Source organism: Chinchilla lanigera, unplaced genomic scaffold (genome assembly GCF_000276665.1).
Source record: "Chinchilla lanigera isolate Chin_1 unplaced genomic scaffold, ChiLan1.0 scaffold00074, whole genome shotgun sequence".
Classification (NCBI taxonomy): domain Eukaryota; kingdom Metazoa; phylum Chordata; class Mammalia; order Rodentia; family Chinchillidae; genus Chinchilla; species Chinchilla lanigera.
Window position 1 is genome coordinate 2,266,144 of NW_004955475.1, and position 14,076 is coordinate 2,280,219.

The window sequence follows — 14,076 nt, forward strand, 5'->3', positions numbered from 1 at the left end:
ATTTAATGTGAGAGCACCCCACCTTTTAATGTTTAGAGCCTCTAAATGGTTGTACTTAAGAGAGAGAAACGAATCTAATCTATGATCTAGTCTTCTGTCCTCAGACACATGGTGTAATACTCCGTGTAACTAGAGGGGGCTGTAAGGACTGGTGTGGGACCTTGGAGGAATACATTCCTTCTAGAAGGAACAGGAATCAACCAGGAACAGGAGTACAGCATGGAGAATAGAAAAATCAAATGGAGAATAAGAGAATGATTGCTGAATCAGAGGTAGTAGACAGTATAAGGGACCTGCATTGAGAACGGAAAGTTAAAGTAAGGAAGGACAGGAGGCCGACCGGACCGGCAGGGACCCAGACCCCCTCCGGAGGCGGAAAGAGGCTGGATCACTTCCGGCCAAGGAGGGGCAACTGGCTCATATCTAAGCAGAGGCTTGGAGAGAGCGGACGCTTTCTGGACTCGAGAGGACGAGGTGAGTTGAGGTTCCCAGCTTGAATGAAGATTCTGTGGGGGGCTTCTGCTCTGCAGCTTCAAGGTGCCTGACTCCCTATGCCCTTAAGGTTTGAAGAAAACCTGTTAGGGCTTCGGGATATAAACGCATTAAAATGATCGTGTTTAGAGGTGCCTGGACCTGATTCTCAGGGGAGGAAGAAGAGAGCGGAATCCCTTTTGGGCCACAGAAAAGAAAAATCTGGAAGCGGTTCGGGCAATACAAAGGACCTAGTTGGGATCGTAGAAAGGAAGGGTCTAGAGATCATTTAGGCGGTAGAAAAAAGGGAGGAGGACACAGGTCAGGAGAGAGATAAGACACAACAAGATTCCGTTCTGGCTGGAGGAGAAAGGGTGTGGGCTACAGAAAGGTTTGGGCTACAGAAAGGTTTGGACTACAGAAAAGAGGGGTCAGGACCGAGGAAGGAGGGGACAGAATCTTTTTTAAGCGGCTGAAAAGAACCAGGCTCAGCAGGGAGAAAGGGCTGTAACCGGTTGGTTCTGGTTTGAGAAAGGAAAAAAGGCAGAACTTCGTAGGGTTTGAGAAGGGGAATACTGAGGTTAATACCGTTCGATCTGGGGCCGAGGTATTCATGTTGCAGAAAGGGCGGGGCCGGGGCACTTGCAGACGTGGAATGAGGGGGAAGCTGTGCTGGGGAAGGGGCGGTTCAGAGACGTACCGCAGAGCGGAGGGAGGGGGCTTATTAAGGGAAGGGGAGGTGCGGAGAAGTACTGCAGAGCAGAGGGAGGGGGCATATTGGAAAGAGGCAGTGCGTGACTGTACTGCGGAGGAGAGGGTGGGCGGTGTTGGGGAGGGGCGGCGCGAAGCGGTACTGCAGAGCAGAGGGAGGGGGCCGGTGGTGGGGTAGGGTTGGGCCTGGATGTGATGCAGTTATCAAGAGGGGGCGTAGGGGTGGGACCTACACGTCTTGTTACTCTGCGAGCAGTAGGCGTTTGTGGAAATGAGTTGGTTAGACTAGCCAGTCCACCGAGGCGCATGCGCACTGATGGCCTTGAGGAAAAGATTCCTCTGGGAAAGCTGTGGACTTAAGGGGGCCTCTGTGCGTTGCGCATGCGCACGGCCAGGTTGCGGTAGGGGGCGTGTGTAGGTGCCGGGGACAGGATGTAGAATTGACTTGCCATCTTGGGAGCGAAAGGAGCTGATGCTCCGAAAATAGATTGCCTTGGTTTCTATGGAGAAGAACGCAGGAGTTGAAAGGTTTTGGGCCCAAGGGTAGGTGAGACCCTTGCCTTTCAGTTTAGGCAAGACGTCTGATGAATTTTCCCCTCCCTGTTATTCTCCCCTAACTAGACCTTTTTCCCTCAGGCTCAGCTGTTACTTGGCCTCCCAGAAAGATGGATAGAAGGAATGGCTATGGTTATAGGATGCCTGCATTCCAGGTGAGGCCTCTGCATTTTCATCATGCCGTCTCTCCTGTCCTGAGTTTACTTAGTGCTCTTGAGCCCTCTGCTACTGTAGAGAGCTGTCAGTGTAACCTACCTGAGTCAGACACTGTATGATGGAGTGGGAGGAATAGAAAATTTTCCTGACTGTCCCCTGCTCACTTCCCCTTTCCCCACCCTCTTCAGTCAAATACTGTTCAGAAAAAGGGGAGCCTTCATGGAAAGGGGGGTGTAGGGAGGCAAGATGGTCCAGAGGATCGTAACCCTAAGTATGTAGGGCCCTCTGCCTCCCTCTGGGAGCCTGGGGCTTCCCTTCCCTCTAGATGTACAGACTGAGACAAAAGAAGAGGACAATGTCTTGCTGATGCATTCCCTGTTGGCGGCAACCAAGGACCCATCTGTTGCCAACCGGCCTAAGAAAAGCAAGACCAAGAAGACCCCTGTTAAGGCTATTGTTAAGTCCACACCTGCTGCCCCTCCAGTCCCATCTGCCACTGAGATTGCCACCAAGCCCAAAATAAGTTTGCAGGCTTTAAACCTACCAATCTTCTCCCAGATCAGCCAGGCTTCAGCTACTAGTGAGGCAGCCAGTATTCAGGCTTCTTCGGTTACTGCTCCACCTAAAAAGGCCAACAAGATGAAGAGAATTGCTGCCAAGGCAGCCCTGGTCTCCCAGTGTTGCCCGTCAGACAGTGAGGGTGTCACTAACCAACTGAAGTCACCTTTGCAGGCTCCAAACCTATCAGTCATCTCACAGACTATCCAGGCTCCAACTGCCAGTGAGTCCGCCAATTCTCCGGCCTTTGTAGCCTCCACCAAGCCTAAGAAAACTTCCAAGGCTAAGAAGGCTGCAAATAAGGCTCTAGGTAGTGCTAGTGAAATCTCACTAGCTACAGCTGCCACCCATACAGCGACTACCCGTGGCCAAATTACCAATGAGACAGCCAATATCCAGTCCACAACATCCACTGTCAGAACCAAGAAAGCTTCCAAAGCCAAGAGGACTACTGTTAAGGCTACAGATACTGATACTGAATATCTTGAGTCCCCAAATGCCACTGAGACAGCTACTAGGCAGATTGAGACCTCAGCAGCAGCTCTCCGGCCCAAAAAATCTAAGGGCAAGAAGGTTGTCAGTAAGTGCCCAAATTCTGTTTTTGAGGTCTCTGAGGCTCTGTCTGCCACTCACATGGTTACGAACCAAGCCCTAGCAGCCAGCCTTCGGGTCAAGAGAGGGTCTCGGGCTCGAAAGGCTGTCACAAAGGCTCAGGGAACTGAAAGCGAGACCCAGATTGCTGACCAGGGGAGCCAGGCCAAGATGGCCCCCTCTCAGTCTAGTTTAAATGCCCTTGAGACTCAGGTTGCTACTGCTGTCCAGGCCCTGGCTGATGACTATCTGGCTCAGTTGAGTCTGGAACCCACAACTAGGACCCGGGGCAAGAGGAACCGAAAGGTGAGCTATCTGACAGTATCCTTAACTTTTGTGCTTTTCTATTCTTATCTGTCTAGGTTTTTTATTTCTTCTATATACCTTTACTGAGCCTTTTACTTTGCACTATTGCCTGTGTTCAGATAGGCTTTAGGATATGCCAAGAAAAATGTGATATAATTTGTTTCTAGCGTTTCACAGATTGCTGGGGAAATAAGACATCTGTGTACTTAGATACAACCTATGTAATTCACCTTGTGTTTATATAGTAGTTACCATGTGCCAGGCTTGTTGGGTACATTTACACGTTATCCCTTTATGTCTTGAAAATAATTCTTACTAACTAGAGACCATAGGTTACATTATATGGATAACAAGATAGAATTCCAGGGAAGTGACATGAAATGCCCAAGGGTTACAGCTAGCAGAGTTCAGTGGTACCCAAGGAAGATGAGACGTCCCAGACCCTGCCCTTGGGTTGTTCCTGCCATAGCAGGGGAATGAGACTCCAATTTGGAAGATAGTGAAAGAAAAGCCTAGGACTCAGAGTGGCTAATGGAAGGGTCAAGACCCACTACAAGGGGTGTTGGAGGGATGTTTTTTAGAACAGAATGAGGAGACAACAATCTTTTTCACTGATTGACTCTGGACCTTCCTTCTTTATGAAGTCCAAGCATCTGAGTGGGGAAGAGAGAAGTGGCATTAATTACAGGAGGATCCCATGGGGCCGAAGGCTTCCACCACCCCGAGATGTGGCCATTTTGCAAGAAAGGGTAAGAATCCAATGCTGCCTGGTCTCTTTTCTTCTTTGGCTGTTCTCTTCTCTTCCGTCAAGTGTTCTGCAAATATATTCACATTTCCTCATCTGTTCCTCTTCTCCCAGGCAAATAAGTTGGTGAAATACCTCCTGGTTAAGGACCAGACAAAGATCCCCATCAAGCGTTCAGGTAGTCTCTTAACACCCTTCCCCGTCAAGCTATTCTTTCTCCTCTTTCCTCATGGCCTGCAGGTAACCTTTTACCTGTATGGCCTTGTTGTTCTATCATATCTCCATCTCTGCCCCGCTTATACTTCACTGTGGCCAGCACCACTCATTAATCTAGTTGCACTGACTCCACAGAGCTGGCAAAAGGGGTAGAGCTCTGTGGCCCCTGCTCAGCCCAGCTGCTCTCACCTCTCGCTTCCTGCAGACATGCTGAAAGATGTCATCCAAGAATATGATGAATATTTCCCAGAGATCATTGAAAGAGCAAGCTACGCTCTGGAGAAGGTAAAGGGACACCCTGGGGGGTGGAGGCATTGGGCAAACCTTGACTGGAACAAAGGTGAGCAACGTTCCTTCTGGGGACCTGCTAATACAGCCCTATCACTGTGCAGAGCGGCAGACAGTGGCCCAGAGTAAGGCCTAGAACAGCCATGGGTTATGTAGTATCTCAGTGGTAAAAGCGTAACGAGGACCCAAGCCACCCAACTTAGTCCTGGCTTCTGTCTGCTGCTGGACACATCCTGTCACATATTTGCAATATTCATCTCTTTGTCACCTTACGTTTGTAAGGGTACACTTGTTGCATATTTGCCGTGTTCTGGACACTTAGTTATGAGTTTTTCATGCATTACCTCACTAATGTTTCATGTATGCAAAACCCCCAGGTACATGGGGAGCTGCAAGATGCCTGGGAAGCTGTTTGATGCTAAGCTGAATTTTATGATTCATAAGTTATTCTTTTACTTGGCAGATGTTTCGTGTCAATCTGAAGGAAATCGATAAGCAAAGTAGCTTGTATATTCTCATCAGTACTCGGGAATCCTCTGCAGGCATACTGGGAACGTAAGCTGGGAAAGGGTTAGGGTGGAAGGGGGACTTCTGCTTTCATCCATGGTACTACCCTTGCCCTCTCTTCTGACAGCCTCTGTAGACAAGGACTAAAAAGTTCCTGACACAGCTCTTGCACGTGGTTGGAGCCGTGTGTGCAGTAGTGGTTCCTGATTAGGATTAACTGAAGGGTGCAGGAGGCTGGGGTGGGGCATTTCTGTTGTCAGTTTAGCTGTCTGTTCAGAAAGTTTCCTGGACAATAGACCTCTTGTTGCTTATCTTTTCCTACTGAATGCCTAACCTAGCCTTGGCAGAGAGATTCTTGAAAGAGAGCTTCTCAAGGGAGAGTGTGGCATCATTATGCTCAAAGGATAAGAAAGGCCTGCCTTTGTGTAGTGCTTACTCCCTAATATTTGTGGAGAGTTAGAAAAGGAGAACTGCTGTCCTTGACCTGCGGGAGCACCTAGTCTAACTGGGAAAGCTAGACTCACACCTAGGAGATAAACCAGCCCAAACAAGGAATGACCAAGAATAAAGTCATAGCTGACACTTGAAGTGAGACTGGCAGAACGACCATAGCATCACATCAAAGAGACCATGCTATAGCTGCACCTCCTTATTACATAGATAGGGGTATGACAGAGGGATCTTGGGAACTTTCCCAAGTTAACAAGGAGTGTTATCACTGGGGCACTGAGCTGTCACAGGGCTGAGGGCTCTGAGAAAGCACTCACACTGATTGAGTACTTGTATCAGTTTGACATGCATTTTCCATCTTCTTGGCAACCCAGGACTTGGTTAGAATGTGACTTTCCCATCTTACTGAGTAGGAGACTGTTGCTTATGACTCTTAAGTGCCTTACCTGGGGTCATGTAGAACTGGAATCGTAGATTGGGCAGAATTCTCCCATATCTGAGGTATGTGGGAAGGATTCAGCCCAGTGAGCTGTCTGGTAGGTCTTGCAGGTGGCTCCTGGACATAAAATTTCTCTCTGTCCTATTATTCCCTTAGGACCAAGGATACACCCAAGCTGGGCCTCCTCATGGTGATTCTGAGTGTCATTTTTATGAATGGCAACAAGGCCAGTGAAGGTGAGTGGCTAGGCATGAAGCCAAAGGGGTAGCCACGGTCTGAATTCCACGTGCTCATTTTCTGTCCCTGTCTCCTCTTGCCTCCCCTTGTAGCTGTCATCTGGGAGGTGCTGCGCAAGTTGGGGCTGCACCCTGGGTATGATTGGGCTCTCTCAGCGCTTGCTGTCCATGTTGTCCTTTGGCAAGAGAGAACGGTCCCAGGATTGCATCAGCCTGGTGGTCTGGTGGTGCAGGCGGGAGTTGCTGGGCTGGGTGGATGGGGAAATTGTTCTCAACTCTGTGCTCCTTTTCTTCCTGTCACCTGTCTGTTCTTAGATGTAAGAAAGACCTTCAGGAGTCCCTGACAAAGAGCCACCTGGCCTCCACTGCTTACTCCTAGTGGCTATGTGCTCACTACGTTTTTCACTTTGTTGAGACTCCCCATGTGCTAGAGGTCTCTTCCATGTTAGGAAATGGCTCTGCTCTCACCTAGACAGTCCTAGATTCTGTGTGCGGTTCTGTGTTGACGGGTTATCTTTCTCATTGCCAGGGTGAGGCATTCACTTTTTGGGGAAGTGAGGAAACTCATCACAGACGAGTTTGTGAAGCAGAAGTAAGTGATGTTTGGCGGCTTTATCTGGCCCGGAAGTATTCTGGGTGTGCTAGTTTGTTTCAGAAAGTGCTTCATTAGTGACTTTCTTATTCTGTCTTGATGGATGGGCATCCTGTGTCCTACTAAGTGCAGTCTAAAATTCCTGTTGATGCACTTGTTCAGGACTGGGCCAGATCAAACATAATGCCCTTGTGAGAGGGTGTGCTCCGAGCAGACAGCTTTAAGAATGGCTTCTCTGTTTACAACACATCCGAGAGCAATCCTCACAGGTGGCAGGATACACTGGCCTTTCTGTGACATCATGCCCTATATAGGTACTCCAAGTAATTACTTTCCACGGGGCCAATGGGAAATGGTGCAGTGTTAGAAGCCGAGAACATAATCTGTGTATGGGGAATGAGTGTGGGGCTGGAGGGTCTTGGAAAATATTTCTCCAGGAACTGTTTAGTATTTGTTTTATAGGAGTCTGCCATTTGGGGCTTAGTGGGTAAATAACAGATCTGTTTGATCAGAAGCAACACTTGTTTCCTTTCTCCAAGGTACTTGGAATACAAGAGGGTCCCCAACAGCAGACCACCTGAATATGAGTTCTTCTGGGGCCTACGCTCTTACCATGAGACTAGCAAGATGAAAGTCCTCAAGTTTGCCTGCAAGGTAACAGAGCTGCTGACAGACAAGTACAGGCCAACTGGTAGTTCATACACACATACACATTCACACACATAAAGCTTCAATAATGTCCCAGAATGCTGCTACAATATAGATTACATGTTATCATTCATTTTTCACACTTTGTATTACCATGTACTCACCGGCTTGAACCACCAGTGGTGGGACATACGAATTATGGCCCATTGTGATGTGGTAATCATCTCAGGCTGCCATAACAAAATACCATAAGCTCGGTGGCTTAAAAAACAGAAATTTATTTTTTCACAGTTCTGGATGCTGAGAATCCCAGATCAAGGACCAGCATGGTAGGTTTCTGATGACAGGCCGCTCATGAGGGCTGTCTTCCTGGCTGACAGATAAATGCCTTCTTACTGGGTCATCATAGGGCAGAAAGCCCTGACTCTCTGGAAACCTACTGGATCACCCCTTATTCTTCTGACCTTATTTAACTGGAATTACTTCCATAAAGGACCTATCTCCAAATACAGTCACATTAGGGTTGGATATTCAACATACAAATTTGGTAGACACATAGATAATTAGATCATAGCATACTTTTATCTCTTTACATCTCTTCAATTTTTATTATTACATGTTTGCAGTACATATGGCTACATTTGTCATGGGGGACTGGTACATGTATATAGCACATCGTAATTCTTTTTTTACATTCCCTTTCTCTGCCCTCCCTAATCCACCTCCCGTATTATGAAGACATTTGGGCTCAGTGACATTAAGTGACTTGTCCAAGGTCATATCACATGTAAGTTATCAGAGCTGAAATCAGATCTGAGAACTGATCCATGATAGAGTCTCAATAAGTAAGACTTTTTTTAGAATTATTGCTACTAAGAGGTATCTCATCCATAATTAAAAGGGTTATTTTTCTTATAATGATTGTAATTTCCACTTCAGGTACAGAAGAAAGACCCCAAGGACTGGGCTGCTCAGTATCGGGAAGCGGTGGAGATGGAAGTCCAAGCTGCAGCTGTGGCTGTGGCTGAGGCTGAGGCCAGGGCTGAGGCAAGAGCCCAAATGGGGATTGGAGAGGAAGCTGTGGCTGGGCCCTGGAACTGGGATGACATGGATATTGACTGCCTAACAAGGGAAGAGTTAGGTGATGACACGCAGGCCTGGAGCAGATTTTCATTTGAAATTGAAGCTAGAGCCCAAGAAAATGCAGATGCCACCACCAATGGCAACTTCAACCAAGAAGCTAGCACCAGGGATAGCTTCAGTGATGGTGCTAGTATGAGCTTCAATGGCGCGCCCAGCTCCGGTGGTGGCTTTGGTGGTGGAGGTGGTATTACCTTTGGTGATGCACCCAGCACGAGTGCAAGCTTCAGCAGTGCAGCGAGCATTAGCTTTGGTGGCGCACCTAGTACCAGTGCCAGCTTCAGCAGCGTAGCCAATATTAGTTTTGGTAGCGCACCCAGCACTAGCACTAGTTTCAGTGGTGGAGCCAGCATCAACTTCGGTGGCACTCCCAGTACCAGTGCCAATTTCTGCAGCACAGCCAGTATTACCTTTGGTGGTGCACCCAGTACTATTACCAGTTTCAGTGGTGGAGCGAGCATTAGCTTTGGTGGCGCGCCCTGCACTAGCACTAGTTTCAGCAGTACAGCCAGCATTAGCTTTGGTGGTACACCCAACACTAACACTAGTTTCAGCGGTGGAGCTAGCATTAGCTTTGGCGGTGCACCCAACATGAGCACTAACTTCAGTGGTGGATCAAGTATTAGCTTTGGTGGTTCACTTCAGCGGTGGAGCTAGCATTAGCTTTGGCGGTGCACCCAACATGAGCACTAACTTCAGTGGTGGATCAAGTATTAGCTTTGGTGGTTCACCGAACACGAGCACTAGTTTCAGTAGTGGAGCGAGCATTAGTTTCGATGGTGCACCTTGTACCAATGCCAGTTTCAGTGCTGGAGCCAGCTCTAGCTTTGGAGACACACTCAACAGCACAACAGCTGCCTTCAGTGGTGCACTTAGCACCAGTACTAGCTTTGGCACTGCATCCACCACGAACACTGTCTTCAGTGGTGCACTTAACACCAGCACTGGCTTTGGAGGCACACTTAGCACCAGCGTGTGCTTTGGTGGCTCTCCCACCCCTGGCTCCAGCTTTGGAGGCACACTTAGTACTAGTATCTGCTTTGGTGGCTGTCCTAGCACCAGCATACTTAGCACCAGTGTCTCCTTCGGTGGCTCTTCTAGTACCAGTTCTGACTTTGGTGGCACACTAAGCACCAGCATCTGCTTTGGTGGTTCTCCCAACACGAGTGCCAGCTTTGCTGGCGCACTAAATAGCAGTGCTGGCTTCGGTGGTGCAATCAGCACCAGTGCTGCCTTTGGGGATGCTGTCAACACAAGTGCCAGCTTTGGCAGTACACTCAACAGCAGTGCTGGCTTTGACAGTGCTATCAGCACTGGCGTGAGCTTTAGCGGTGCGTTCAGTAGCAGTGCCGGCTTTAACGGTGCCATCAATACCAGTGCTGGTTTTGATGGTGCTGTCAGTACTAGTACTGGCTTTGGAAGTGCACTCAATAGCAGTGCTAGCTTTGGCAGTGTCATTAGCACCAGTGCCAGCTTTGGTGGTGCACTCAACAATTCTGGCTTCAGCAGTGCACTCAGTACCAGTACTGGCTTTGGCAATGCTCTCAACACTAGTGCCAACTTTGACGGAGCACTCAACACCAGTGCTGGCTTTGGTGGAGCTGTCAGCACCACTGCTGGCTTCAGTGGTGTACCAAGCACTAACCCTGGCTTTGGCAGTGCGTTCAGCACCAGTGCTGGCTTCAGTGGGACACTCAGTACCACGACTGATTTTGGTGGTACTTCCAGCAGCAACATTGGCTTTGGTAGTGCTCCCAGCACCAGTGTCAGCTTCGACGGTGCTCACAGCACCAGTCTGTGTTTTGGTGGAGCTCCCAGCACCAGCCTCTGCTTTGGCAGTGCATCTAACACCAACCTATGCTTTAGTGGCTCTCCTAGCACCAGTGCCTGCTTCAGTGGTGCTACCAGTGTCAGTTTTAGTGATGGACTGAGCACCAGTGCCGGTTTCAGTTTTGGCAATGGGTTAAGTACCGGTGCTGGATTTGGAGGGGGACTGAGCACCAGTGCTGGCTTTGGTGGCAGCCTGAGCACTACCACTGGCTTCAGTGGTAGTTTGGGAACCAGCACTAGCTTTGATAGTGGCCTAGGCACCAATACTGACTTCAGTGGTGGACTAAACACCAGTGCTGGCTTTGGTGGTGGACTGAGTACTGGTGCTGGCTTCAGTGGTGGACTAGGTACCGGTGCTGAATTTGGTAGTGGACTAGGCAGCATTGCTGGCTTTGGTGGCAGACTAGGCACCGGTGCTGGCTTCGGTGGTGGATTAGGCACCAGCACGGGCTTTGGTGGCGGGCTGGTCACTACTGATGGCTTCGGTTGTGGACTGGGTAGTAGCGCTGGTTTTGGCAGCACACTTGGGACTTGTGGAGGCTTTAATGGTGGCCTTGGCACCAGCGATGGCTTTGGCAGCAGGCCTAATGTCAGCTTCGACAGAGGACTGAGCACCATCATTGGCTTTGGCAGTGGTTCCAACACCAGCACTGGCTTTCCTGGTGAACCCGGCACTGGTGCCAGTTTCAGTAGTGGACCAAGTTCTGTTGTTGGCTTCAGTGGCGGACCAAGCACTGGTGCTGGCTTCTGCAGTGAACCAAGCATTGGTGGCTATGGTGGTGGACTGAGCACTGGAGCTAGCTCTGGCGGATCAAGCACTGGAGCTGGCTTTGGTGGTGGACTGAGCACCAGTATTGGCTTCAGTGGCGGACCAAGCGGCAATGCTGGCTTCGGCGGTGGACTGAACACCAGTGCAGGATTCAGCGGTGGACCGAGTACCGGTTCTGGATTCGGCGGTGGACCAAGCACTGGTGCTGGCTTTGGTGGTGGGGCCACTAGTCTTGGTGCCTGTGGCTTCTCTTACAGCTAGTAAGGTTTCAGGTAATTGCAGTATTTCCATAGCCAAAGCCCATGGGAGTGGGTATAATATTTGGAGATACAAGAAATAATCCTGGGTTGGGAGGGCTAAGTGGGAAGATGAGTGATGGAGGAAGTGTGAGAAAAGAGTATCTTTGGCGCTAAAATGTGTTCTGGTTTGGTGTTTCGTTTTCAGGTGTAATGTTTACAGATAATCGCTAGTGAATTGCAGCATTCCTTCCCATGGAGCCAAGGTACAGCCTTGGAATCTGTCCTCACAGCAGTCTGAGCAGCCACTACCAATCAGCTAAGAGTGACACGCCATGAAAAAATCTGTTTTCTCTTCTTGCTCTATTGTTCGCTTTTTGTGTGCTGTCATATTTTGGTATCAGAGTTACATTAAATTTGCAAAATGAATTGGAGTTGTTTTTTGCCTTTTCGTGTGATTAGGTAGTCATGAGTGATATTTTGGATTCATAGAAAAGCTAGAGATCAGCATAGCTTTTGGGGAATGTGGGGCTCCAGCTTGAGGCTAAAAAGTAGGTATTTCTTCAGTGAAAGAGAGGACTGAGAAAGCATGGCAGGCTAGGACATAATAGCTTGGGAAAGCCTGGGACAGAAGGTAAAAGGAGAGAGTTCAGGATAGTAAGTATAGATTTATTGGGTAATTTGTGTGAAAATGGATGAACAGAAGGGGAACTATTCAGGTGGACATGGGGAAAAGGGAGGGTTTTCTTGGGATTGGAAAAGGAGACTTGGGCATATTGTGTAGACTGTGGGGCCAAAGCCAATAGAGAGGGCCGTGAGGTAGATATGGAAGGGTAAGGAGTTGACAGATATAGTCTGAGAAGGTGGGATGGGATAGGATGGCAGAGAATAGATGGTGACCCTGGCTTTCAACAGGATTTGGGAGTGATTGTGGAAATAAATATAGATCTACTTGAAGCACTGATAAGCAAACCTCGAATAGATCCCAACAAAAAGGAGACATGGATTACTCAAGTTTTGGATCTTGCTGGGTAGCTGTGAAGAACGAACAAGAGAACAAACACAGCAACTGTGAATATTTCTACCACTGGATCACTGGTACCTGACCTATAGTTGGTATATGGAGAGTGGCTGAAGATGTGGACCATAGGATCCAAACTGATTAGGGATGGAAGAATACTGAGGAAGGAGAGGATGGATTGGGAGACAATGGAGAAGTCAAAGGACCATGTTCCTGGTACTGTGTAAGAACAAATGGTTCATTAAAGAAATACCACACATGACTAACTTTGTAAGAACTCTTGGATAAGAGTGAGATGCTTGTGTTCAAGAAGTCAGACCATGAATAGGATGCCATGATCTGTAAAATAATAGGGAGATGATTATAGTGTTGAGGTTAGGGGACTGTGACGCCAGGTTGTTGGTTGGGCCGGTCACATGGACGGTGAAATCAAGATAGCAACAACAGTTGAAAAAAAGAACTTGGTACAAGTGCCAGATTGTCTGAATATAAGGATGAAGGTGTCCTGCCCTCATTCACTTTGACTGCCAAGCAATCTCCCTCATCTTTCACAGTGCTACTCTCTTCTCTCTGGAAAGTCCTCACCCATTCCACATTTACAGCACCAAAGCTGGGTCAAAATCAGGATCAGGACCTCAAAAACAATCAGAGAAACCTAAATGTGACTTCTTCCTGTCCTCCTATAGACAGTAAGAGAAGTCTTGATCAGAGAATAGGAATTAAGAAAGTGTTTCATGCAGAGCTAGGAAGCTTCTTATTTGTGGCTAAAAATTGAGACCTGTTTTGCAGCAGCTAAGGATTTCTTTATTCGCGGTAGGGCTCTTCCAGTAAGGCACAGGCCAGCGTCTTCTTTGGGTAGGAGAAAAGAAATGATTAAAAAGCTCATAAAGGAAGAAGACAGTGAGGACAGAGGCATTTTGATTCTTGGAAAGAGCTCAGTAATGGGCAGGGACAGTATCCAGGGCTTCCTCAGGTTCCCGGGTGATGTCCACATTCTGAGAAGAGAGAGCCCTTGATTAATAGGAAGGATATGGAAGTACAGGGCCCCAGTCCCTCTGCTGCCTCTTGTTGTATCAGGCACCCATTTTTTAGTTAGCCCGACTGGTCAGGCACACCTGGGGTAACCTGAGCCTGAGGCCTTTCAGGCAAGGATCGTCCCAGCTCTATGCCTCTGTGGTGCTCCAGGCCTAGGCTGTAGTTTCTAAATTTCTGCAAGCTGGTTATGCTTTCCACTGATATGAAACCCTTGGGATCTCTAGGGTTAGGTGGCGTTTCTGTGGGGGAGGATGCTTCTATCATGTGTTCACAGCCAACTTGTGTGCAGAGTCCCTCACCTACCTCAGGCTTCTCCCGGTGTGTGTTCACAGCCTCCACATTCAGGTAGATGGACTCCACTTTGCAGCCTTGGAAAAGAACAACCCATGTGCCTATAAGCCCCCAAGGTAAGCATAGGTCTTCCCTGAAGGGCCTTCCCCATCACCCCAAGTTCCATGTTGTGTACAGATTGTGCCTGCCCTATAGGGAGGAGGTTGCAGGTGAGCTGTGTGATATGTGGGGAAGATGCCAGGCTGAAGAAGCAGTACCCTCCCAGCTCTGCCCTGACTTCTCTGA

General features: G+C 48.6%; 2 protein-coding genes across 12 annotated transcripts in view; one reads left to right on the top strand and one right to left on the bottom strand.

Annotated features, from left to right (window-relative positions):
• Nucleotides 1-378: 378 nt before the first annotated feature.
• Nucleotides 379-11,873, top strand: Tro (trophinin). 7 transcript variants are annotated; one of them, XM_005401530.2, is made up of 14 exons: nt 379-474; nt 1,819-1,892; nt 2,173-3,348; nt 3,993-4,097; nt 4,208-4,271; nt 4,515-4,594; nt 5,061-5,152; nt 6,150-6,229; nt 6,323-6,365; nt 6,759-6,821; nt 7,361-7,475; nt 8,409-9,219; nt 9,311-11,480; nt 11,653-11,873. In XM_005401530.2, exons 2-13 carry the CDS (start codon nt 1,848-1,850, stop codon nt 11,467-11,469), a joined length of 4,833 nt encoding a protein of 1,610 aa, XP_005401587.1. In that variant the 5' UTR covers nt 379-474; nt 1,819-1,847; the 3' UTR covers nt 11,470-11,480; nt 11,653-11,873. The 7 variants fall into 7 exon arrangements, with proteins under 7 accessions (XP_005401587.1, XP_013358302.1, XP_013358304.1 ...); XM_013502848.1 differs by having other exon boundaries at nt 8,409-9,195; nt 9,287-11,480; XM_013502850.1 differs by having other exon boundaries at nt 3,250-3,348.
• A 1,373-nt stretch (nt 11,874-13,246) lies between these two features.
• Nucleotides 13,247-14,076, bottom strand: part of Pfkfb1 (6-phosphofructo-2-kinase/fructose-2,6-biphosphatase 1) — a 64,492-nt gene continuing 63,662 nt past the window's right edge. For all 5 annotated transcript variants that reach the window (XM_013502856.1, XM_005401535.2, XM_013502854.1 and 2 more), the window contains 2 exons: nt 13,804-13,868; nt 13,247-13,460 (listed from right to left, as the gene is read on the bottom strand). In XM_013502856.1, coding sequence (XP_013358310.1) covers nt 13,401-13,460; nt 13,804-13,868 — 125 coding nt within the window. In that variant the 3' untranslated portion in view covers nt 13,247-13,400. The remainder of the gene's footprint in view (nt 13,461-13,803; nt 13,869-14,076) is intronic.

Coding starts and splice junctions, on each gene's coding strand:
- Tro (XM_005401530.2), top strand. CDS start 1,848: ATGGATAGAAGGAATGGCTATGGTTATAGGATGCCTGCATTCCAG. Junction 6,366..6,758: donor AAGTTGGGGCTGCACCCTGG/GTATGATTGGGC, acceptor TCTCATTGCCAG/GGTGAGGCATTCACTTTTTG. Junction 6,822..7,360: donor GACGAGTTTGTGAAGCAGAA/GTAAGTGATGTT, acceptor CCTTTCTCCAAG/GTACTTGGAATACAAGAGGG.